The sequence below is a fragment of the Danio aesculapii genome, chromosome 9, assembly GCF_903798145.1.
Source record: "Danio aesculapii chromosome 9, fDanAes4.1, whole genome shotgun sequence".
Lineage (NCBI taxonomy): Eukaryota > Metazoa > Chordata > Actinopteri > Cypriniformes > Danionidae > Danio > Danio aesculapii.
This window is the reverse complement of record NC_079443.1, coordinates 53,630,587-53,657,121: the sequence shown is the minus strand read 5'-3', so window position 1 is coordinate 53,657,121 and position 26,535 is coordinate 53,630,587. Positions and strand designations below refer to the sequence as shown.

At 38.7% G+C, this 26,535-nt stretch overlaps 2 protein-coding genes and 1 pseudogene across 2 annotated transcripts; all 3 read right to left on the bottom strand.

Annotated features, from left to right (window-relative positions):
* Positions 1 to 310: 310 nt before the first annotated feature.
* LOC130235408 (toll-like receptor 8) lies at positions 311 to 16,088 on the bottom strand. The gene is made up of 3 exons (XM_056465985.1): positions 15,851 to 16,088; positions 5,039 to 7,645; positions 311 to 1,454 (listed from the first exon to the last, which is right to left on the bottom strand). Exons 1-3 carry the CDS (start codon positions 15,851 to 15,853, stop codon positions 1,005 to 1,007), a joined length of 3,060 nt encoding a protein of 1,019 aa, XP_056321960.1. The 5' UTR covers positions 15,854 to 16,088; the 3' UTR covers positions 311 to 1,004.
* A 2,973-nt stretch (positions 16,089 to 19,061) lies between these two features.
* Positions 19,062 to 19,595, bottom strand: LOC130235503 (toll-like receptor 7; annotated as a pseudogene).
* On the bottom strand, positions 19,596 to 22,742 carry tlr7 (toll-like receptor 7). The gene has a single exon (XM_056465304.1). It carries the CDS (start codon positions 22,731 to 22,733, stop codon positions 19,596 to 19,598), a length of 3,138 nt encoding a protein of 1,045 aa, XP_056321279.1. The 5' UTR covers positions 22,734 to 22,742.
* Between the last annotated feature and the right edge of the window lie 3,793 nt (positions 22,743 to 26,535).

Here is a 26,535-nt window from a genome sequence, read left to right as displayed (position 1 = left end):
TTTTATCAGCAGCAGGGTGGATTACTGTAACGGCCTCCTCACGGGCCTTCCCAAAAAGACAGTCAGACAGTTGCAGCTCATGCTGCCAGGATTCTGACCAGAAGCAGGAAATCAGAGCACACCTGTCCTCAGGTCTTTACACTGGCTCCCAGTTATATTCAGAATAGATTTTAAAGTATCATTACTGGTCTATAAATCACTAAATGGCCTAGGAGCTCAATACATTACAGATATGCTCACTGAATACAAACCTAACAGATCACTCACATCTTTAGGATCATATAAACGAGAAACTCCAAGAGCTCATTCAAAGCAGGGTGAATCGACCTTCAGCTACTAACAGCGCCATTCCCCCCCCCAACCCCCCGCTGATGACCTGAATGACCTGATGAGCCTGAATGACCTGAATGAGCACTGTGCTACGTCCCACAGATCGCACTATTATGTCTTTCTTTTCTTTCTCATTCTTTTATAACCTGTTTAACACATTTTAATCTGCTTTTATCTGTTTAAATAAATTTTTATTCTTTTAATTACTTTTTATTTTCTTGTTTCTTTTATTCTTGTTATTGTATAGCACTTTAAATTACCATTGTGTACGAAAACTTGCTTTGCTTGCCTCAAGAGCTTGATTAGCTGGTTCAGGTGTGTTTGATTAGCGTTGGAGCTAAACACTCCAGGACACCGGCCCCTTCAGGACTGACTTTGGGCAGCCCTGTATTAAAATCTCTCTCCAAGAGACTTGCTCTTGACCCCCGCCCCCACACATCACCACTACCCAACCAACCAATCACAGAGCTTGTGCTACAGTCGTTGTGATGTGTAGTTACATTTTTGAGAGGTGCGTCAGACCATATGCATGCACTCAATGCAGAAGTATAAACCATCAGAAGTATAAACCATTGTTTAAGGCCATTGTTTTTGAAAAGTAAGACATTTTAAGGCATTTAAAGATCCCACAGGCACCCTGCAATGTATAATTCACACAGTGGTTTGTTCCTGGTCTACTTAGTAGTAAAGTATCTGCTGTAAAGCTCGCTGTACAAGGCCTGGTTGTCTACCCGTATGGCATTCCTGAGCGACTGCCAGAACCAGGCTTCGGCGGAGGACGAGTGCGGCCACTCCAGGATGCTGCGAGCACACAACCGCCTGCGCAGACGCACAAAATGAGAGTACTGCAGCACCGGCTCCAACAACAGCAGCACAATCACGTCCTCATTCTCCTCCAGGAGACGCTGATGGGCCAGAAACACCGCCAGCTTGAAGGAGCCGCTGTTCACGTAGCCCTCGGTCAGCACGAAGACCGTTTTTCGGCTGTTCTGGATGCTCTGGGTCAGGCTGTCTAACACCGGGGAGCCAGGGATCCAGTCCCGCTCCTCCAGGCAGATCGGGAGGAAGAGTTCATTACGCTCCTCCAGCTGCACACGCAGGTGATTCAGCACCCAGTCCGACACCTGCAACACACACATGAACACTGGAAGTCAGAATTAATTTGTTTCTTTTTCAAAAATTTCCCTAATGATGTTTAACAAAATGAAGGAATATTTCCACAGTATTTCCTATAACGTTTTTTCTTTTGAAGAAAGTCTTATTTGTTTTATATTGGTTTTATTTAAACCCAATCCCAATTCTACCCCTTAGCCGTTCCCCTGTCCCAATTCTCTTTAGCTTGGAAGGCGTAGGGCTAAGGGAAAGGGCTAGATACCCCTTTGAACTGAGAATTTTCAGGATCACACTCAAAACCAAGGGGTAAGAAAATTTCCCAGAATATACCAGCCACAACGGTGCTGCAGTGGTGTCCCATTTTTTAGGAGTAAATTTTGAAGCCCTTCCCCTTCACACTCGGTTTTAAGGGCCAAGAGGAAGGGGTACAAAAATAGAATTGGGATTGGGTCTTTTAAACTCATTTTAAGGTCAATATTATTAGCCTCCAACAGCAAGACTGGTGACGGGGTGATTTGATGAACATGAAAGTAAAGTTGAACATCTCTTATGGCCAGCACAGACACCAGAACTAAATATTATTAAGTCACTCTGGGGTGTTTTAGAGGAGCAAGTCAGGAAAGGTTCAAAGGAAAGGAATGAGTCAGCAGCATGATATAGCGACCTTAACACTATTCTGACAGAAAAATGGATCAAAATCCCTCTGGCCACTGTGCAGGACCTATATCTGTCATTCCCAAGAACAATTGATGCTGCGTTGGCTGCAAAAGGCGGCACCTACTCCATACTAATAAAATATTGTGTTTCAATTCCATTCAATTCCAGGTGTTTCAATTCCATTGTCCAAACCATTGTCCAACTTTTTCAGCCGATTCGATTATCACTCTACTGATCTACTGATATCAGTGGTTATCAGCTCATAGAAATGGACCAGTAGGGGCGTTCTGCGCCTACTGGTAGGCTCAGAATGCTGTTTTCATCCATCTACGTGATTAATCAGCTATAGATCACATATTGTATGGCTGCAGCCGGAAGTTAACCAGAATTATTTATATTATTTATTAAATTTCCCATTAATTGTATTTTACAAATGTCTACCCCTACTCCAACCCTAAACACAACCATCACAAAAACAGATCTGGATTAACTATGTGGATGGACGATAACAGTAGGCGCAGAAGGCCCCTACTTGCCCATATCTATCAGCTGGTAACCACTCATAACGCCCATGCAATCGAGTGATAACATTCGAAGCAGGTGACTTTTTCTAAGCTGCATTACGCCGATTAGATCCTTTCGTGTATTCCAGCGTGTACACTGGATGTCTGTATCGGCGAGTAAACGTGTGTGCAGCATCAATTCATGAGAAAGACTTGGTTCAAACCAATCAGCGTGCTCTATTGTGTATGAGGTGCAACTTCATTAATATGCATGATAGCTTCGAAGTTTTTACCTGTTACAGTGTTCAGACAGCAGAGAGACGCTTTGTTGTGCTGCCAAAACAAGTGGAAGAAGAAGAATTGTTTGAGACATAGGTCGTCAGTGTCAGGAGTCATAGGTCGACCCAAGTTCGATTCCCGCCTCGCGGTCCTATGCCAATCCTTCCCCTCTCTCTGCTCCCTATTCTTTACTGTCAATAATCTCGACTGTCCTATACAATAAAGGTGAAAACCCCGAATAAAAATTATAAATTTGCTGCTACGAAGATTTTGTTTTTATTTCCCAGCTATGAGAGCGCAGCTGGACTCACATGTGGACTTCAGTACACGCGACATTAATATGTTTTTAAGGAACATAATTTACCCGAGAGCTTTTCGCATCTGGAAATGGTGAAACACAGATTTGCTGCTCGTCTCCTTTAAATAAAGATGCAGCTCCAGTTGGTGTTGATTGTCTTGTCTCTACAGATTTGGTAAGTGCGTGTGATCAGTGTCTTGTTTCTTCAGATGACAAAGTTAGTTCGTACCATCAGCACTACTCTTTCAGTTTTTAAAGACAGACCTTAGTCAAAATGATTTAGTTACTAAGTTTACAGAACATTAATATCACTACAATATTATCGACTGAAAGATCTGCTGTAAATGCTGCTCTCCGAATGTAAACTCTGGAATAGCCTTCCTAATAATGTCTGAGGCTCAGACACATTCTCGCAGTTCAAAACTAAATTAAAGACCTATCTGTTTAGTAAAGCATACACTCAGTGCATCACATAGCGGTATGATAAACGTAGGTTTTTGCATTTCGTTTATATACACTATGAACCACAGCTATGCTAATTTTTCTCTTAATTCTCTATTTCCACCTGGGGATACTCATCCCGAGGCCCTCAGAGATTATGCAGTGCCACTGATGCGATCCAAGACTAAAGACGAAACGATCCCAAGGTCTCCATAATCCTGGACCAGGCCGTATCCTGAGCAGCTGCTGTCGTAGTCATAGTGGAGTGGAGAGCATGAGACTGATTCCTGTGATGCTCCAGGGACAGACGAGTATTCGCTAAGGTCCGGCATTCTCCAGCCTCTGGCGTGGCGTCTTGACTGCAGCTCTGCACAAGGCCATAGGAGAAATGGTCGTGCCCAACTTAGCCTGGTTTCTCTCTTGAGTTTTTGTAATTCTTCAGTTTCGCCAATTCGTGAAGTTTTTTCCTTGCTACTGTCGCCACTGGCTTGCATGGTTCAGGATCTGTAGAGCTGCGCATCGATGGATTTGCTCTTCAGTGTTTGTACTCTGAGTAGTGATTATTAAACCACACTGAACTAAACTGAATTGAACTGAAACTGAAAACTGAACTGACACTGTTTCAATTCACTATAATCTTCTATGTGAAGCTGCTTTGACACAATCTACATTGTAAAAGCACTATACAAATAAAGGTGAATTGAATTAAACATGTAAACAACTTAAACTATTATCGTCGCATTTGTGACAGGATAGTCTACACACACATGGCTTTCTGATGCTACCTACCAAGTGCATCCAAGTTACCAAGAAATGCGGAATGTTTGTTCTGTCCTGTTCGCCATGCAGTATCAAACATTTCATTAAAACTACATACTTCTAGCAGTTCCTCGCATCCAATATCTCGTTTGTCATTGGGGGCATGCAGGAAATGTTCCTGAATGAAAGTGAAAGTGTCAAACTGCAGTTAAAGTCCACAAATGAATAATTTGGCAAATAATTCTTTAACTGATGTACATGTAAACACAGTCACTGTCTTTCTCACCTGCGTCTGTGTGTTTGTTTTGCCTCTGTGAAAATCAGTGTGTGCTCAAACCGATAACTCCCATTTTTATGCAAAACTTTCCCTCGTTTCCTCCTCCGACACTCCCACCTAAACAGAGCTGGACTCTGGACTTTTGTCAAGCTAGAGATGTGAAAATACCCTGCTGAGACGGGGGGTTCATGACCCTTTAAACTTTAAAATGCATTTGGTATGACATGTATTTTGGTATGAATATTTCCTCACAAAGCTACTTTACAGCATAGTTTTAAGTCGTCACATATCTGACATCATTGCATATTTAACTCTGCTATTCTCTTGTTCATTACCACTTTGAAAATAATCTGTATTCTACAAAAGTAAATGTGACTTGACCTGCGGGTCCTTGGTGTCGTAGGTGATGAAGGCATCGTAGATACAACTTTCTGAGCTCAACTGCTGATATCCAGTGAATCTGGCTTTCAGATAGTAGTACAAGTAGGAGACATCCCAGTAGAACAAGTGCATAGTGATGGCCACAAAAGTAGTGCATATAATGCACGCAGCGGAAATGAAGTACGCCACAAAGGCTAGCTGGTCATCAATGCATTCTTGAATGTCAAACTTTATCACAGCTAGACCTTTCCTTTCCTGCGGCATGGTACAAGTCACACCAGTCACCAAGCGAGGGATCTTTACATTAGTATCCAGAATCCACAGAACAAATTCAAGCAGGTTGCACGTGCAGTGGAATGGGTTTCCGTGAAGCCAAAGTGTCTTCAGATAACTCTCAGTTGGAAATGTAGACTGGTTAACAGTTATAAGATAATTATAACTCAGATCAAGTTCCTTAAGGTTTACCACCCCCTGCAGAAATCCAATGGCAAGCTTAGAGATTCGATTACGCTGGAGATTGAGCAACTCTAAAGAGGGAACATCGACTGACAAATTGCTAGATATTTCAATAATGTTGTTGTCATGTAAAATTAGTTCTTTGAGATTCTGGAAACGCCTCAACATTGTCCAGTTAATGTTTGCAAGTTGATTGTGGCTCAATTGCAAGCGTTGAATCGTAACGGGAAGACGCGTATAAACTCCATAAGGAATTTTCCCAATGCTGTTGTTGGATATGTCAAGGTGGGTGAGGTTGGTTAAGTATTTAAAAATCTTCTCATAGGTTTTGTCTTTTTCCCTCCACATCCTTCCAAGTTTATTGCCTCGGAATTGCAGTTCTCGAAGAGACTTGCTTGACATGACTTTGGTTGTTAACGTATAGATGCTATTAAAGCTCATGTTTAACACCTTCAGTGAGGGTAGATATTGGAGAAATATCAAGTTGTGGGTTACTCCGGCCACAGTGAAGTAATGTGAATTGTAACTGATATCGAGCACTTCAAGACTCTGTAGCTCTCGGAAGGCGTTATCATAGGCAAGATCAACTTTGTTAAAGGATAAATCCAGATATTTGAGATTGGGAAGAGATGTGAATTCCGATCCATTGGGAGCCGTGGAAAAGCCATTCCTGGAGAGGTTGAGGCAGGAGATGTTCCCGTATGTGTCAAATTGTTCAGGAGAAATTAAAAACAGGTTATTTCGACTGAGATCCAGCACACGACCAGTGTTGTAGCATTCTGCTTTTACAAGACTTTTTGGAGCATCAAAAGGATGTAAAGGTTCTGACATCAAGGGCATTATTGATCTATGGTTTAAACCAGCACCAGTGGCTTGACTCAACTCCCCATTTACGGTCACCGGGTACAGTCTGTTTTCGGCAAGATAGAGTAGTCTCACATGTTGAAATATGTCTGATGTGGCACGTACAATGAAGTTTATTCCTACATCCAATACATTCAGATGTTGTAGGTCAAATAGAGACTTAAATGTGCCTTTTTGTATTTCCCTGAAAACCAAACCTCGAAGGTGCAACGTCTTGAGTGAGGTTAAATTCGCAAATCCTGGTGAAAGGACAACGGTTAAGGGGTATGTTTTTAATGCAAAATTGTATGATAGATCGAGTTTGGTCAGCAATGGTAGATTTCCCAAGAAAACTGTATCAGCTGGATCGGTAATAGCGTTGAACAATAAATTAAAAGACAGAAAGAGCTCCTGAAGCTTAGAAAGGTTGGCAAACCAAGCAGGATTGATGGACTTGATTGAATTCCCAGCGAGGTGCAGAATATGCAGATTTCTGAGGTCTGAAAAAGCTTGGGGATGAATCTCAATTGATGTATTTTTACAAGGAATGCATGGATATGGTGCAGTATGACAGCGCGGGCAATTTCCTTGGATTTTGAGAACTGTCAGATTGCTGAGGCCTCGGAAATCATGCTCTCCGATGTATGTTAAACTGTTTGATCCGAGCTCAAGTCTCTCTAAGGAGACTGGTAATCCTATGGGGACTTGAGTTAGGTTGTTGAAGGACAAAGTAAGGCGTTTCAGGTTGACCAAATAAGAGAGGCTTCCTTTTTCTATGTGGTAACTTCTTGAGCAAGGATTCCAATAGTAGCAATTCTTTGAAAGGTAAAGGACTGAAAGATTTTTGACATGCCCAAAGGTTGTCGAGTTTATCCAGGTGATCTTATTCTCCACCAGACTGAGCTGATCTAGATTTTTGGGAATTTCTTTTGGGATGTATTTTAACTTGATCCCACTGAGGTCCAGTACTCGTAGTTTGGTCAAATTCGAAAACACTCCTTTGGCAACAACAACCTCCCGATTGTGATTCAACCAGTTGAGATTTAATAAGGTCAGATTCTTCAGGCCTTGGAAGGATTGAGCTGTTAGATTCCTGATGTCGTTTTCAGAAAGGTCAATGTAGGTTGTGTTTGTTAGAAATTGTGGCAACATTTTAAGTCTACGTCCTCGACAGTTGACCACGACCGTCTCGGCGGTAACGTTTTCATGTATATCGCAGGGTTGAGTCTTTAGGGTCCTCAAGTTCAACTGACTCAGGGCTAGTGTGAGCTTCAGGATCAAAATAAGGCCGATGACCAGGTTCTTCACCTGAGGAAATACAACACAACTGTTAAAAAGCAGTATGACAAAACATTGGTAATACATGAAAAATGTGGCTATTATGGATAACTAAAACTATAACATTTTAATTATGTTACCTGGACTAAAATAAACATTAAAGTCTGTGAGAAGTTTAAATTTACAATGTTTATTTTGCTAGTGCACATTGTTAATCCTTACGTGTACAATTAATTCATGCAATTTAATCCAAACTGTAACTTTTATAATTATGCACATAGTTTCTTTACTTAATTATAAGGCAACCAGTTTACACTCTTTTTAAGTAAGTCAACTAATCAGTTTATAGAGTGTACTGAAAGAAAACTGTTTGTATTGGTAATCTTCAAACTTCAATCTGATCATCTGCTTCTGCCTTTGGATTGACTCCTCCTATAATGATGTCAGTTTTGAAGCTTCAGCCACAATATTCTTAGCTACGCCCGTCTTACCATTAGTTTGCTATGAGCGAATCATGTGCAAAAGAAAGCACTGCCCTCTACTAAATATTCAGTTTCAGTTGGAAGCACATTAACACACTAAAATTAAAGTCTCAGTAACTTCCGGTTCATGCAGACTTGAACAAAAAAAATTGCATAGTAAATTAGTAAAGGACAAGGCATCTCATTTTGTGTCTGCATCAAATTAAATCGACAAAAGGACAAATATTCATATTAAAAGGTAGATTCAATGTTTTAGATGTCCTAATAATGTGAAATAATGTTCATTCAGTGTAACAAACCTATTTCAACCTATGTCAAAATGAAATTACATATTATAAGCTGTAGATTTAAAATGATAATTAATGTGTGTTTCGCAAGTGAGGTTTGACATTTTCACTTTCTGCATATGTCATTGGTGTAAAGGTATTTTCTTAAAATGTCACTGAATGGCATTTTAGTGGGTGTCTTTATAGGGTAATTTCTATAATACAGAAAACATGAGAGGAATAAAAAACAATAGGTGTAGCACTAGTTTCTTCCTCCTCCTCCTGTTGTGTTTTGATGTGATTTCTGACTGTTGTAGTTGTGAAATAACTCTAATCATCACAGAGTGATATAGAGCTCTAATGTGCTCAAAACCTGCTGGAACTACTTTAGCTGTGCGTTTATCTGACAATAACCAAACACCTTAGAATGCTTATTAGCCAATCAGAATCAAGCATTCAAGAGCCCATAATTTTGACACCCATGTCTTATCAATATGTATATATATTGATACGACAGGGGTGTCAAAATTAACTGTTTCTTCAATGCGCCACAATGCAGACCCAGATGATTCAATATCAGAATCAGAATCAGAAAGAGCTTTATTGCCAGGTATGTTCACACATACAAGGAATTTGTTTTGGTGACAGAGCTTCTACAGTGCAACAGGATAACAGAGACAGGACAAAAAACAGATAATAAATATATTTTAAAAAATAGAAGTAGTGAGTGCAAATATACAGATTGACAAGTGTATGTACGTGTTTATTACCATATACAACGTTATATGTGCAGCTGTTATGTTCAAATTAGTTCAGTAATAGATCATAACCTGTTATTACATACTGACTAGAGCTTAGATCGAGCCCAAAAAATTAAACCCGACACCATGCACCTTGTGTCCGAGCCCGACCCGGTCTGACACATTAACTGTAATTATACGCCCGAGCCTGATTTAAACCTGACTGTTTTTTTAAATACGTGGGCAGTTTTCAACTACAATTCTGAGTTGTTTGAACAACAGAAATTAGTTTAGTGGGTGCGCTCACCAAGGCTAAAGCCGATCGCCACCGGTCTAAGCCTCCCGTTTATGTAGTCGGTCAAAAAGTGTGGCTTTCATCTAAGAATATTCCTCTTGGTTCCGTCTGTAATAAGCTTGCTCCCAAATTTATCGGCCCGTTCATTGTCACTAAGATTAATAACCCAGTGGCAGTCCGCTTTAAACTAAATTGAATCCCGTTCTTCATACGGCCATTAACCCGCCCACTCCGGTCACTCCCCCCCGCGTCTCGTAGATGGAGAGACCGTATATTCGGGTAAACGCATTCTGGACTCAAGATGGAGGGGACGAGGAATTCAGTACTTGGTGGACTGGGAAAGTTACGGTCCTGGGAGAGAAGTTGGGTTTCTACGAGAGACATATTGGATCACTCTCTTATCGATGATTACAATCGCCAGGTAAGTTTTTCTGGGAGCACCAGGAGGTGCTCTTAGAGGAGGGGGTACTGTCACGGTTGATGATGCATGCGCTCTTTCTGTCATGTCACATGGGATTGTTTTGTATTTCTGTTGTGTGTTGTGATCACGTGACTCACCACTAGGATCAGCTGACCTGTCTTCAGCCCAGCTGTTGGCACTTAGTTTCTTCTATTTAAGAAGCGTTGTTACGTGCTTCATTGTCAATTCGTTACACTTATTTATGGTTTCTCTGTGTCTTGTCAGGAACCTCGATCTGATTCTCTTTTAGACTCTCGGTATACCCCAATTCAGCTACTTCCTTTTCCGAGGCTGGATGTTTTTGTGTGGTTGCCTGGCTGAGCATTCCTGATTCATACATTAAATTTTACTTGCAATTGGATCCATCTGACTAGTATGTTTCCTGAGCGTTACACAGGTGTATGCTTGGAGAAATAACAAAAAAGATGTTAAAGGCTGACTATCACCCTTTGTGCATACCTGTCAACCCCGCCGTTTTTGCCAAGATTCTCCTGTTTTTCCACAGCCTGATCTCACGAGAAAATGTAAGTATTTTACGTTTTGTCAGTTTAGAGGCTAATTCATATGAGTTCAGTCGTACAAAAATGTACGATTTAAAAAAAGAGGCGTGGCACCCAACCCCACCCCTAAACCCAACGACGAGCCAATCGTACTAAATAGTACGAATTAGATCGCATGAATTGATACGAATTAGCCACTAAATCAAAAAGTTATGAATTGCCATTAGATTGTGTTGGTTTTTTACCATTCTAATCCGCCTATCTACCCATATAAGTATTTTCTCGTATTCTTTTTTGTAAGTAGCATCATAGAGACAACCTTAAACATGATACAGCCTAATCACAAGAGCTGTTCAAGAGAATTATGCTTTTATTTAATTTTGTTTTCAAAGCAAGTTGACATGAATATAAAAACGGCCGCATCCACTATGCAACCTCTGAATCAATCTATTCATTTATCGATGCTGACTGACGGAGGTGCTCTGTATAAAGACACTGTTCTCAGATCAGCTTCAGTACACGCGATTTGAATATGAGCGAAAGTGAACGCTTTGGGATTTGGGTGTGTTTTTAAAAAGACAAATACACTTAATATGGAAGCATGTTTGCAGTGTTGGGCAGTAGCGTCGCTACAAGTAGTGACGCTACTAGCTTAATTACATTTCTCAGTGGCGTAGCAGTAACGTTGCTACTTTCTAAATCAAATAGCTTTTCAGTAGCGAAGCTATTTCATTAGTCAAGTAGCGCAGTAGTGTACACAAAGCTACATTTACCAATCGCGGATCAATAAGTGATGGCACCGACATTCACAAAGCTGTGAAGCCAGTGTTTAGCTGATGAAAGTTACTCCATATGACGGCGAGCATGATGATTTCTTCTTTCGTTCTGTTTTACAGTGGTTGAAAACAAACTTTTTGGTGCGTTACTGCCACCTCTGGTCGGTGACGTCGCCAACCAAATTAGACTAACACGAGAAACTTGCTTGATGGAAAGATGACGGAGGGAGAGGAGTTATTTCTGAAGCAGGATTTTTCGTGAGCATACCTCGAGAAGTACATGTTAAGATGCAATAACTTAATTTCTGATGCTGTGCTCAAAAAATACTGTAGTAATTTACAGTAAGTACTTCTATAATTTACTGCATCATGTTGTGTTATTTATTAATGAAGAGTTGTAAATATATATATATAATGCTTATGTCAAAATATTTCCCTTTACTATACATTACTATAGTATTTTAAATGGTTAACACCTGCTTTTATTGGATGATTTATTTTGGCTGTTATATACTATAATTTGTTTCTGTTAAGTACAGCATATTGTTTACATTAAATAATTTAACTGAATTATGCCTCATATGTTTAATTGACAGTTTTATTGACCTCTAAAATGTGATTGACTTGGATTTAAGTTGCTTCGATTTAAAAATGAAAATTGCAAAAATAGCTTTGATGTAGCTGACCTACTTTTGCCAAGTAGCTTTTAGCTTAGCTTGCTACATTTCCCAGAGTGTAGCTTTTAGTGTAGTTAAGCTACATTTTAAGTAGAGTAGCTAATAGCTTAGCTCACTACACTTTTCAAGTAGCTTGCCAAACACTGCATGTTTGTCTTGGTGTCTTTTATTTTAAACATAAATAATTTTGTCTTAAATGAGCACAAACAGTTACGAAAGTAATCGAACGCTTTCATTATAGATTTGTGCATAGCTCTCCACGCAATTAGGCTAATAAAGTAATGACAACAAAAAAAACCCACACAAATGCTTGATCCCGGGCGGCCTGAAGATGGTGGCATGAAGTATTGGCCTAAATCTGGGCAGGGGCAGAGAATCTAAACCAGGGGTCACCAATCCCTCCAGGGTTTAACTCCAACTTGCCTCAAAACACCTGCCTGGATGTTTAAGTATACCTAGTAAGACCTTGATTAGCTTGTTCAGGTGTGTTTGATTAGAGTTGGAGCTAAAATCTGCAGGACACCGGCCCGCCAGGAACAAGTTTGGTGATCTAAACTCTAGTACTGACGACATTTATCTCATATGCGCTATGTCACAGTAGAATACAGTACTATGGTGAGCGCGAGTAATGAAAACACCCCAACTCCCAACTCAAAAAAAAGACAACTGTGCACAATTCACTGCTATTGAGTTTTCTGTTCACTGACACTGAAGTACAGCAGAACCCAGGAGACACCATTTCAGGGAGGAAATGAAAGCTATAAAGCTATATCTCTCTCCCGCTGTGGACTTTTGTTCATGAGGTAACGTTTCCTTTCATTTCTTGGCTGTTCCATTGATTCTTATCAATACTGTGATAGCTGCAGCCGTTTATCAATATCTATGTCACTGCTCGGTGAACAGCGCTGACCAATACAGCCAATCACAGCCCTTTCTGTTGAGTGTGTGAACCCAATAACCAATCATAGGCATTTAGGAACTCGCTTGACAATGCTCAAAAAGCAAGGAGGATTAATGTTTACTATTGTTTATTTGCTATTGTTTATGTTGTCTTCTGTGCACGTACTTGAGTTTAGCTTGATACATTCAAAAAGAGTGTTTGAGCAGGTACAATTAAAGGCACAAATTCACAATAGTCTAATGTAGATGTATTAAAAGACAACATTGTATTCTTATGTTGTGAAATATATATAAAAAAGATATTAAATTGTGTATTCAGTCAATGCACTGAGATATCCAATTTAACCAAATTGTTGACATGATAATCATAACCAAAATAAACCATAGAACAGTATAGGTTCACACCCCAACAGCCTTCCACCACATCCAGAATCCTGAAGTATGCTGTTAAGATTGTGGCTGACACTTTGCACCCTTGAAGCAAGCTTTTCGAGGCACTGGTATCTGACAGAAGACTGCAGTTTATCAGGACCAGGAGCTCATGCCACAAAAACGGATTCTTTCCACACACAACTGGCCTTATCAACAATACCCATGAACCATTAGGGCTTCTTACTCACACCCATGGACTTTACACTTCACACACACACACACAGTTCTTTCACACGTGCTACATTAACACGACTCAGACTGCTGTAATCTCACACCTCGAGCTGTAAACATTTGCACCGGTCCCCCACTGCACACTGTAGATTTCATGTTTCTGTTTTTATTTTACTCGTTGCTTTGCTTGCCTTTATAATTATTTTTGTTCAATTATTTATACTTTTACATTTAAACGTTTTATTTTTTCTGTTGTCTTTCGTCAAGCGCTAATTTACCAAGACTCATGTATATACCAATACATGTATATACAGTACTTAAATAAACTTGATTCTGACTCTTGCATGAACTATCAATGAAAAATACTTTAATAAAACATTCATATATCCTTAATTAAGCATTAATTAATTACATTACAAGTCAAAACTTTTAAAATGATCCCATGCACACTGTAAAAAAACATTGCTGCCTTCTGTCTTTTAGTTTAGTTTAGTTTTAGTTAACTTTTCTAGTGATGCAAAGTTATTTCAATCAAACTGACTACAAATAATAAGTTAAACTTTTCATAACTTAAAAAAATGCAGTTGAAACCTGATTAGCTTATTAAAATAAGTGAAAGTAACACAAAACATTTGTAGTCTAGTCATGACTTTTTGTCATATAATTATTTTTTACAGTGCACCTTTACCGATACGAACATTAGAGAAGTTTTAAAGCATGCGGGATTGTTGTAACCCAGTGTTGGGTTAAATATTGACAAACTCAACTGATGGGTTAACAAGTGTCATTCAAATTTAATTGAATAAAACAAAACAACACAAGTCCCTGAACATTACATTAGTCTATATTTGATGTGCATTTGACTGCCAACCTGATTTCCCCAAGTAGGACATGTTCCTGGATGAACATCTATGTTGATTCTGGAACAACATTCCAATCAGCCAATCAGAATTAAGGGATATGTTAACCGTTTATGTTTTAGGCTTATGGTTAGGTTCACGCACTTCTATGATTGTTATCCAACTTGTTATTCCCGTCTGATTTTGGGAATAATTTACAGTTATGGTTGAGTTTAGGGGTAGGTACCTTTTCCAACAAAAAAAGATGTTCCAGGATCAACATAGATGTTAATCCAGGATTGCATGCTACTTGGCAAAATGATAATGTGCATATTTGACCCAGCAATTTATGTTAGGACAACCCAGATTTTTTTTTTAGAGTGCACTTTTTACTTAATGCACATTTGTGTTGCTTTTTAGACAAAATATGTACATAATTAAATTTTTTAGAGTTAATAACACCACATCTAATTGAAAAATATATATAATATACTATATTAAATATATGGCAAATAAACTGCATTATTTAACAATGAGCTAATCGCAAAGTGTTGCAATACACAATTGTATTACACCTACCTAACTTTAAATAGTAACAGTTCTTGACACCAGTGAGCTACAAACAAAAAAATAGGTATCATTGGAAAGAAGACACGTTGAGCTTTATGGTCTAAGTTTCATGCTCAAAAATATATTAAGCTATAAATTATGAAGTAATGAATAATTGTGTTCAATTATTGTTTTTCCATATACAAACACATGAAATCAGTCATGTAATAACAAAAAAAATTACTTCAAAGCAAAGGGTCTCATGAGTTTATACATTTCAAATCAGATGAAGATAGCATGCAAAATGAGATTTCCGAGACTATATCGGTGTCCATCTCTCCCTCACCGTCATTTTCTCAAAGATGACCTTCCCAACCTAAAACAGTAACATTTGCTGAATAATTTGGTCTACTTCATTCACAGTTCATGTATATGCAGAAAGACGACACTTTAGGCTTGATTATCAATCATCTATAATGCTCAAAATGGAGAAAAAAAAGTTATAGATGCTTAAGTAAAAAGAATTGCACCACACTAATCATTTTATTATTGCATAAATATATTAAATTAATCCTGGAGCAATGCAGAAAATTAATAGGTCATAAGCCACACATCTTCCAGGTATATGTTTTGAATTTGGAGCAATGGGATACTTTTATAGTAAAGGCTACAAACATGTCTATTACAAATAATCGATAAATAATCATAGCAGAATTGAATATTATCAATTTAACTGAATAAATGACCTCAGAAAAGTTAGCAATGGTTATGCACCAATTTACCAAGACAAAAAAAATGCTGGGTTGTTGCATAAAGTGTAATTAAAATTTAATAATAAACAAGCAAACAAAATGCACATTTGTGTTGCTTTTCAGACAAAATCATGATTTTTTTTTAAATATTTGACTTAATTACACATCACATTATCTAATTAAAAAATTCACATAATGTACTGTGTTAAATATATTGCAAATAAAATGCATTATTTTATGCATGAACTAATTGCAAAGTGTTTTATATACATATTCAAGCAATGGAAAGCTTTTATGTGTATCAGAATCACAGACTAAAAGCCACAAGCATGTCTATTACAAAATAAACAATAACAATAAACAATCGGTATTATTGAATTGAATAATTGAGCTTACCATTGTAGCAATGTCTATGTTAATGTCCTTCTGTAATCTATGCAATGCTCACAATGACAAACAACACGGCGTCGCATTTAGGAAACAGGAAGTTTTGGTTTAACTGTTAAGACTATTTTAGCACTACATTCTCTACATGTCGCCACCTGGCACTTCTGATTAAAATGACTAATAAAAGGGGTTATTTTTCTGTTTAATGACCACAATCGGATGGGTTTGGTGGCAGTCAAGGGTTTGATTATGTTTGGTGCATATGTGAATTTCACTGCTGTGGTTTCGTGGGTTTCCAGCAAAAGAGAGGAACTTCAGCTTGCACCGTTCCTGTTTTTTGTCATGTGATTCGATTGCAGAGGAATATTGCATATTCGAATGCACATTCACATGTATAAATCTAATTCAGAAATTTAAAAGGGAAAAGATTAAATTTTCTTAATAATTCCTTATTTTTTCCGGAGCATGATGATGATTATGCTCAGAATGTATAGATCAGGGGTCACCAAACTTGTTCCTGGCGGGCCAATGTCCTGCAGATTTTAGCTCCAACCCTAATCAAACATACCTGAACAAGCTAATCAAGGTCTTACTAGGTATACATAAACATCCAGGCAGGTGTCTTGAGGCAAGTTGGAGCTAAATCCTGCAGGGACACCGGCCCTCCAGGACCGAGATTGGTGACCCCTGTTATAGATATTCATACACAGTTGAGGTCTGAATTAATAGCCCCCCTGTATATTTTTCCCCAATTTCTGTTTAACGATAAGAAGATTTATTTTCAACACATTTCTAATCATAATAGTTTTAATAACTGATTATTAATAACTGATTATTAATAAGTGACATTTAAAGGCTTAACTAGGGTAATTAGGGTAACGTTAGGGTAATTAGGCAAGTTATTGTATAATGATGGTTTGTTCTGTAGACTATCCAAAACTAATATTGATTTCAAGAGTTCACACTTAGCTGATAATCAATAAAGCGTATTTGGCATGCTGTCCCGGGAGAGAGCCCTGAGCTCGTAATATCCTCGAGCCCGGGGCTCCCACCCGTTAGAAGGGCGAGAGGGGAGTTCAAGCTCAGGTAGGTCTCGAGAGCTCCCCTGCTTGTCGCTGCGTGAGAAGTGTAAACTAGGGTTGTTTCATTGATAATGTTTAGTCGTTTGACTATGTTTTATGTTTTTGGACGGTGGGAGGAAACCGGGGGACCCGGTGGAAACAAACGCGAACACGGGGAGAACATGCAAACTCCGCACAGAAACGCCAACCAGTCTTATAGAAAGTTGGACTAGTGGTGTTCTTGCTGTGGGGCCACAGCGTAGCCGCTGGGCCACCGTGTCGCCCATCGGAAAAAGAGGGAGGATGTAGGGGTGGAAGGGGGGAGCTTCAAGACGAAGGTAACTGGAGTGAAAAACTCTGGTTATTTATAATGCGTCCGTAATCATCTAATCGGTCAGATTACGGAGCTAATGAGGAGCCAGCCGTGTTGATTATAAGCACATGATCCTCTCGAAATTAGTTTATGAATAAACCACACTAAGGGGCTAATAATATTGAGCTTAAAATGGGCTTAAAACAATTTAAAAAGTCGAAAGAAAACAAATAAGACCTTCTCCAGAAGAAAAAATATTATAGGAAATACTGTGAAAATTTTCTAACATAATTTGGGAAATATTTGAAAAAGAAAAGCTAAAAATATTATGGGAATAATCTTGATTTTAACTGTTGTGTGGGAGATGTATGGAAACAAAGTGGTGTTTTAAAGTTGAAGTGATTTTCTTTCAGTGGTAAGAATAGTTTCCCGTATTCAGAAGTGACTGTGTGCTGAGTCAAAAAGCGAAAGACTTTATATTTTTAGCACTTCCCTTTTCTTGTCATTTTCTATAGGTATCATCGTTTTTTTACTCTAATTCATACATCTCAACAAGAACTAGATGCTGTTTTAAAGGTACAAATTTACAAGACTCAGTTTAAACTAAAGTGATATTGAATGCTTGATTCTGATTGGCTGATGAGCCCTCTAAGGTGTTTGGTTATTGTCAGATAAATACACTGCTAAAGTAGTTCCAGCAGGTTTAATGTGCATTAAAGCTCCATATCACTACACTGAATGATCTGAGTTATTTCACAGCTACAACAGTCAAACATTACATCAAAACACAGCAGCAGGAGGAGGAGATGTGGAAGAAACTAGTGCTACACACAGGAGCAGATTGAGCTAAATACTAAGAAGTTTGGCAAGAGGAGAAATGGGGCCTGGTTTCTCTTTGGATTTTATTTCCTTCACTTTGGTCAATTGGTGAAGTTTGTTCCTCCACTGTTGCCACTGGCTTGCTTGGTTGGGACTTGTTGAGCTGCGCATTGATGGATTTTCTCTTCAGTGTTTGGACTTTAACGTAAACCACACTGAACTGAACTAAACTGAACTGAACAAACCTTGAAAACTGAACTGACACGGTTTCAGTTTACTAGAACTTCTGTGTTCAGCTGCTTCAACATAATCTACATTGTAAATGCGCTAGTGAAATAAAGATGAATTGAATTGAATATACAAGTTAAACTCTCAAATACAACATCTCAACTGTTGATTTAGAAGTGGAGACTACAGGAAAAGCAAAATAATGCACTCAGGGCTGGTGAAATATAAAAAAATAGTGCACACTATTGTGCGATTGTTGTAGTTAAATAACACAAATCATTCAGCGTAGTGATACGGAGCTGTAATGTGGTCAAAACATGTTGGGTAGAGGTAGAATTTGTCATTTTTACCGTTGATCATTCTTCACACATTCTTCCCAACCCATTCTTCCCAATAGGGAAAACCAGCAACAATCAAGAATGCATGATTATATGCTGTCAGGGCTTTGCAGTCGAACAATGTGACTACAATGGGAGTCAATAGAGCAAAAACAACAACTAACATAACAAAAGGGTAGTACATTTGCCCAGAGTGTATTGTTGAGTTTTTGAAAACATTCAAAGCATTTTCCCAAATATGAGTCAAAAAAAGATGTCAATCATTGCATTTGCTGAAACACAGAGAAAGTTGTGGCCAAATTAAGACTCAAAATCACCTCAGAGGGGACGAAAACATCCCCAACAGCAAACTAGGGTTAAATAAAGAAGAAGAAAAGACATTTCCTAAGACAGCAATAGTGACACTAACAATATAGTTACTATAGTTTCTGTGTGAAAACATATGATCATATAAGTACATATTAAGAGACTCCTGTCTCCTGGAAGAGTCTATTATATTGACACAGTCACCATAAGGCTTCTGAGGCTGAACCAGAAGTACCTCTGCGCCTGTGTGTTCCTTTTTATACAACCTCTTCCTTAGCCTGGGATATTTGGAGTGACAATGCATTGTCTCCAAAAAATGAATACTATAACATCATTCTTCTCATCCATGAGTCCCTGGTAGGCCAAATAAAAGATTGTCCTGAAACTCTCACTTCTCATATGTCGTCCATTTAGGATAAATATGGTACAGTACGTTGGCTCAACTGTATCCTTTGGGAAAGATTCTCAATAAGTGGACATCCAGGAACCCAATCCTGATTTTCCAAACAAAGGTTCAAACTGGGATCACCCTTGTCCTCCATGTGGACCCTTAGCTCCTTCATGACCCACTCTAGAACTCTAGGGTCTGTCATATGGTAGATCACAAAAGCATCATAGATGGCGCTGTTGAATGATAATCGACAGTATCCCTTGAGTTTGGCCAGACAGAAGCGGTAGATAAGACCCAATCACAGAGTCTCCTGAAAGAGTGTATTATATTGACTCTCAGTGGCCATAAGGCTTCTGAGGCTGAACCAAAAGTATCTCTGCGCCTGTGTGTTCCTTGGCCACTCCAAAACTGACTTTTTATACAACCTCTTCCTCAATCTGAGATATCTGGAGTGACAAGGCATTCTCTCCAAGAAAATGAGTATGATAACATCATTCCTCTCATCCATGAGTCTCTGGTGGGCCAAATAAAAGGCTGTCCTGAAACTCCCGCTCCTTATATACCGCTCAGTCAGGATGAAAACTGTACGTTGGCTCAACTGTATACTTTGGGACAGATTCTCAATAAGTGGACATCCAGGAACCCAATCCCGCTCCTCCAAACAAAGGTTCATCCTGGGATCACCCTTGTCCTCTAGGTGGACCCTTAGCTCCTGCATGACCCACTCTTGAACTGCAGGATCTGTCGTATCGTAGATCACAAAAGCATCATAGACAGCACTGTTGGACGATAATCGACGGTATCCTTTGAGTTTGGCTAGACAGAAGTGGTAGATGTACCAAACATCCCATAGGAAGAGATGGCTGGAGATGGTGAGGGTTAGGATGGTTAAAATCAGAGTGGTTTGGAAAATACAGAGTATGATGGATAGGGAGTTGTGTTGGCATGCTTGGAGGTTGAGGAAAATTACACTTTGGCCTTTTTGGGCACTTGGGGAAGCACAGGTAACGTCTGATGCAAGTCGCGGGATATTTACAGAGGTGCGGTTGATCCATCGGACGAACCAGGTTGCATTGCAGGAGCACACAAACATGTTGTTGTTGAGGTAAAGAGTTTGCAGATGGTCTATAACATTTTCTGGGAAGCTTGATTCATCGATGAACTGGATGGAATTGTAACTGAGATCCAGGATTTTGAGGCTGAATGCATCCTTGAGGAAATTTGGAGACAGCTTCACAATCTTGTTCTTGCTCAGAACTAGAGTTTGGATTGATTTTGTATAGTTGGATAAGCATGACGGCACCTCCGTTAGGAGATTCCCGGTGAGGTCTAATCGTAGTAGGCTTTTAAGGTACACAAGGCCCTCCCAATTAAATGACTTTAACTTGTTGTCTGTGATGTTCAGTTCTGTGAGGGTGTTTGGAAGACCTTGGAAAACCTCCTGCGGGATGAAGTTCAGGTTGTTGCGAGAAATGTCTAGAGTCTTTAAGGCCATCAGATTCTTAAAATAGTTGACGTACCTTGTGTCTCCGTCTCTCCACAGCATGTCAAGGCGGTTTCCTTTAAACTCCAAATGCTCTAATTTATAGCTCTTCATTTCTGTGTTTGTGGATGTCGATATCTGATTATCGTTCATAATCAACTTTTTCAGCTTACTCAGGTTCTCTGTAAAGTTCAGCATGTGGGTTAAACCCTCAGCTACGAAGTAATGGCTATTACGACTGATATCCAGAACAACCAAGTTGCTCAGTTCCTGAAATGCAGAGGGGTACATCAAGTCCAAACGATTGTCTGTAAAGTCTAGATATTGTAAATTCGTCAACTGGACAAACTCAGAACCATTTAAACTCTGGCTCATTGCATTCCCAGATAGATTTAAGCATCTCAGCTCACCAAGATTGAGAAATTTGGAGTGAAGGAAAAATATGTTGTTCCTGCTAATATCCAACGTTTTTCCAAATGAGCTACATTCATTGTTAAAAGGACTGGAAATCCAGAGTTCCTTGTCCTTGTATTTGCAGCTGCGTGCAAATTCATCATAAAGGAAATAGTGCATGTCCTTAACTTCTCCATTGTGGTACTGTGCACCTTGTGACATCGGGGAGTTGTAATGGGTTTGTCTGTGGTTAGAAAAACTAAATTCTCCTTCAGAAGGCACTGAGATTTTGTTGTCAGACAAATTGATGATTCTGAAGTTTCTCAGATTCTTTAAGATGCTGAGTTGGGCTATTTTTATAAAGTTTGTGCCAAGATCTATGAACTCCAGGTATGTCAAGTTAGTTAGTGGTTGGATGTCTTGCAATTTGAGTTCTTGAAACACGTATCCTCTGATTCTTAGCACTCTGAGAGATTTAAGTCGGCTGAAAGATTCTGACAAGCTGAGAGAAGCAGGATACACCTGGAGCTCGTAATTGAAAGATAAATCCAATTCCTCAAGTTTGGGCAACAAAGACGGAAAGCTGGTGCATGTGATCTCCTTAGCCAAAAAGTTGCTTGAGAGGTCTAGAAGAGTTAGATCAGCCAGGCTTTGAAACCACTCAGGAGGAATGTTTGTTAAAGAGTTACTATGAAGCCGAAGAGTCTTAAGGTTCCTCAGGGTCTTGAAGGAGTTTGGATGTATCTGAAGAGGAGCATTATTTGGGCATGGAATGCATGGGAAAGGTGCATTATAACAACGTGGGCAATTTCCACTCAAATCCAGTACCTCCAATTCTGTCAGATTGCGAAAATCCTTATCGGTTATTTTCTGAATGTTGTTGTTGTACAGGTAGAGCTCTTTCAGGCTAGAAGGTAGCTGGTTGGGGATGTAGGACAAGTTGTTGGACTTCAGAGAAAGCAAAGTCATCTTGTCAAGCAGCATAAACGCATCCTTTTCAATGTAATAGGATTGGTTGCATGGGTTCCGGAAGTAGCAATTCTGTCCGAGATATAGAGTTCGAATATTAGTTAGTTCTGTCAGATTCTCCTGTAGAATCGAATAAATACTATTGATCTCCAGACTCAGAAGCACAATATTGGCAGGAAGGCCCTTGGGAATGCTGGACAGCTGGTTACCATCCAAGTAAAGTGACTTGAGGTTTTTGAGCTTCCAGAAGGTGCCGTTATCAATATTCACGCTTTGGCTACAGACGCGATCTTTGGGACCAACTTTGACTGGCACACAATTGCAGCGCAGGTCAATCTCTGTGATGTTGTGCAGATTATCAAAGGAATTGTTCATAACATGGGGAATATGGTTGATGGTGAGGGTCAGGTTGGTAGTATTTGTTGGGATTCCCAGAGGAACTTCGGTTAGGCTTCGTTCGGTGCAGTTTACACTCACTTCCGTCCCATTACTCGCCAGAGAAACGTCGCACTTTAAACTTTTGGGGTACCATTCGGCTGCTACCAGCAAAGAGATGAAGCCAGCAACGATGATCATTGTCTTCTCAGTCATCTGAAAGAGGAAGATAGTACTTGTTAAACCCACTGACTGTTATTACACTGTAAAAATATCTGTTGGAGAACAGTTTCTGTATTTACAAGTGTTTTCCTTATGTGGAAAGTGAATTTCATTATGGGATGTTGACCTCTGCTCTGTCCACTTTTTAACATTAAAAATTCCACTCTACAGTTTAACAAAGTGACTTTAAAAAGTAATATATAGAGGAATAAATCTGTAAATGTACTAGCGTTTTATATTATGAGGATTTTGTAGTGCAATATGCTGTACAACCCCAAATCAGACAATACAGCACTTTAAACTATTAAGAATTTACTTTTTTTAAATTTATCAAGGTTAAAAGTTGTTGGAAGAATGATCAAGGTCAAAAAATATATAAAGCACAAAATACGGAAAACTGTGCCCACATAGAAAGCTGAAATGTATTTATTTTTGGTGATGACAGCTTAAAGACACCTCTCATATGGAGAATGAAGTGACATGCATTGCTCAGGTGTGAGTTTCTCACATACTTCAACAGAGTGTCAAAATCTTGATGGTTCTGTGGGTCTCGTCTGTCAAATCTGAGCTTTATTCTATGTTCTCTATTGGATTGGCTGGGCCATTCTACAGCTTTATTTTCTTTCTCTGAAACCATCTCCTTGGAGAGTCTCCTTGGCTGTGTTTTGGATCATTGTCTTGCTGAAATGTCCACCCTGGTATCATCATCCTCCTGTTAATGTAAATGTTGGACTGAAGCAGCTGATATTCATTTACACTGAGGAAGGGCAGAGGGTTGCTGAAGAACTACTGAGAGATTTCAGCTGCGTGCTGGGCTTTCACTGCCGAACTACACCTCCCTTTCTTCATGTGTTCAATACTTTTTCCCTGCGTCATTTCATTTTATTAAGCAGAACTTCATTTGTAAACTAATTAGATTTGTTTTCTTTGCATATATGGATTTCTTTGGTTGTTACCAACATCTGGTGAACATGTCAAGTCAACAGCCTTTAGAAATATGCTTTCTGAAAAAAATGGCAATGTGTTCAATGCTTATTTTCCCCACTGTAAATATAGTAACTGTATTTCTACTATTTTCCATTGCAACTTTAAAATAATCAAAACAGATTAATTAAAGTACGACACTATACTATACTACTTTAAGCAGTAATTCAAAACTACCGTATTCACTACTATAAAACTTATTTTTCCTGTTTAGTACCAATATATGTCAGTGTATTTATTGCTGACATTTTACATTATTTTATTTCCACTTGAATTTTTTTATTGTTTACAGTGAAATAGTCCCTCATTAAAAAAAGAGCATGTTGAGTAATTTGTTTATATTACTATAATAAATTTATAACCATGTGTAGAATCACCACAATAGATTCATTCATAAAGTACTTTACCACAGTAAGTATTTACTACACATTAGTATAGTATTTTTTCCATTTTTCTAGCAATTTATATTTTTATATACATGTTATGTATTGCCAAGCGGCAACCTCCCGCTCTCCCTCGGGAGGCCAATACGGAAGTAACTGAAACTGCAATTCATCAAAATTCCGCTAGTCCTGGCTCCATAATAGAGCAAGTTTCAATTGAGCCCACTGTTAGAATGGCCAACTTTACAGCAGAAAAAAAGGTGTTTACAGCCTGGTACAAAGAATGATTTTGGTTCATATAGCTATTATTACCCTCCATGACAACTGTGAGGGGGGTGAATTTTTTTATAACTCATCCATTTCCTTTATATTAGGTTATATTAAGTTTGCATAATTAAGGGCGTGGCCACTTAAGTGACAGCTAGGTCTCGCTGGTCGCCGTCACTTCACCTCAGCTGAATCCGGCAGATTAGCCACTGATCTCGGCATATTCATCGTATTTTTGTGTTGTTTTATGTGGCTTTACACAGTCAGCTGCCTTTTGGACTTATTTATTACAATTATCAGATGATATGGGATGCTGTGTGCACTTAATTGTGCTCACAAACCATTCACGTGGCCTCGTTTCCCATGTGAGTAAAGTTATATATACCATCTCTATAAATGTATTTGTTTTATTTAAGATCATTTATCATTAATATTTTTCTTTAGACCCGTAAAGCACTCCAGAATGTGACAGATTGATTAGCTGTAGGCTCCAGATCAGTCATCTGAAGCGTTATCATACAGTGTTATGCTGGAGTTCATCAATAGTCTTGCATTTACTATCACACACACTATATCTGAAGTGTTTGGAAGTAATTTGCGTTTTCCTCCTGTAGAAAAACGTCATAAGAACAATGTCTAGTGGCTCAATGTGTTACAGCAGTGTTTTTAAAAGTCTAAACACTTTATTGATATAGTGTACAGCCAAGCACATGTGGTCAGAACACAAACGAGTCGCAGGTAATAAAGTATTAAGCGTTTCTCCCAAAGTAAAGTCTGTCTGCCAGGTCTAAGCAAAGTGCCAGCAGCTGTCTGTAGCTCCGCTCACTCTCCGCCTCTTTGCCCTTGTTTGGTATCCCGCCGTGGGTACGATGATGCGCGAACAAAATGGCGACGGTTGGCGGCGCCTACTTGTAGCTTCTTTTGCGCTCTTCAGAAACCTATGGGTGACATCACGGATACTACGTCCATATATTTTACTCTATGTGTATTGCTGACATTTTACATTATTTTGATTCCACTTAAACTTAATTTTTTGTCTACCATCAGAAAAAAAAAATCAACTAAAAGCACAACAAATTACCACAAAGCATCTTCAAAAACACTACAGTATTTACTATACACCACTAAAGTTCTTTTCCCAAACAATGACGTAACTTGCAACTGAACCATCATAGTACGATGCATCGTTTGGGAAAAGAACGATGTAGGGACGAGTGTTTCCCAAAACACATAGTTTCTCTGTTGCAGATCCATCTCTTGAACCATGTTAGTTAAAATGTAAAACGCCCATAATGATGCTCTAAACAGGGTGGAGGAACTACTTCTTTAAAGAAGAACCCCATGATTTATTTGTGCAGATTATATTGTTTCACACACACACGCGTTTAAAAAAAATCCAAAAACATGCACTCGTTTTCCATATTAATTGAAATATATGTAAATGGCACATCTAGGGAATATGTTTACCTTTACAAATATTATACATTACATATTCTATTCTAAAACATTAAAATCACTTACAAAAGCTAACACGTAATCTAATATCATATACTGTATAAATCATATAAATAAATAAATAATAAGGCTATTTATTAAGAAATGAAATTTAATATTTATTATTTATTAGGAAAAAAAATCCTACTTAAATAATAATATTAATGATGATTATTATTATTTATTACTATTATTAAGTTGTTTTTTTTAAGTCTACTTTTACAATTTGACGCATGCAAACCACTGCAGAAATGTTCTAACCAACAGGCCCCTGTCATATACAGTACCGATGCTTAATAAATAACCTACTACAAATTAAAAGCATTAATGTATGCTGTGTTTTTTGTTTTCACAAGCTTTGGAGACGTAACGTAAATTCCGCTTTTAAATAATAGGTCACCTATAGCTTTCGTCATGAGCCACGACTGTGTTCAAAATGACATCAATGTTTTCAAAGTGCACTGCAAAGGGAGCGCAATTGTAAACTTGAAGATCGCTAAAACTGAACTGTAAAAATGCTTTGAAAGCAAATTACACCTAAGAGAGACGACTTTAATGCTTTTTTTTTTTTTTTAAATCATTCCAAGTTTAAATGTTTGAATGTTCTATATGAATAGGGCATAGGGGGGATAAGTGGGACTAGAACACAACCAAGACCTATGTTTCTA

Bases quoted from the DNA above. Each gene is read 5' to 3' on its own strand.
- LOC130235408 (XM_056465985.1), bottom strand. The intron at 1,455-5,038 runs GTCAAGTCACAT...TGTGTGTTGCAG, and splicing joins ACGACACCAAGGACCCGCAG to GTGTCGGACTGGGTGCTGAA.
- tlr7 (XM_056465304.1), bottom strand. From the start codon at position 22,733: ATGACTGAGAAGACAATGATCATCGTTGCTGGCTTCATCTCTTTGCTG.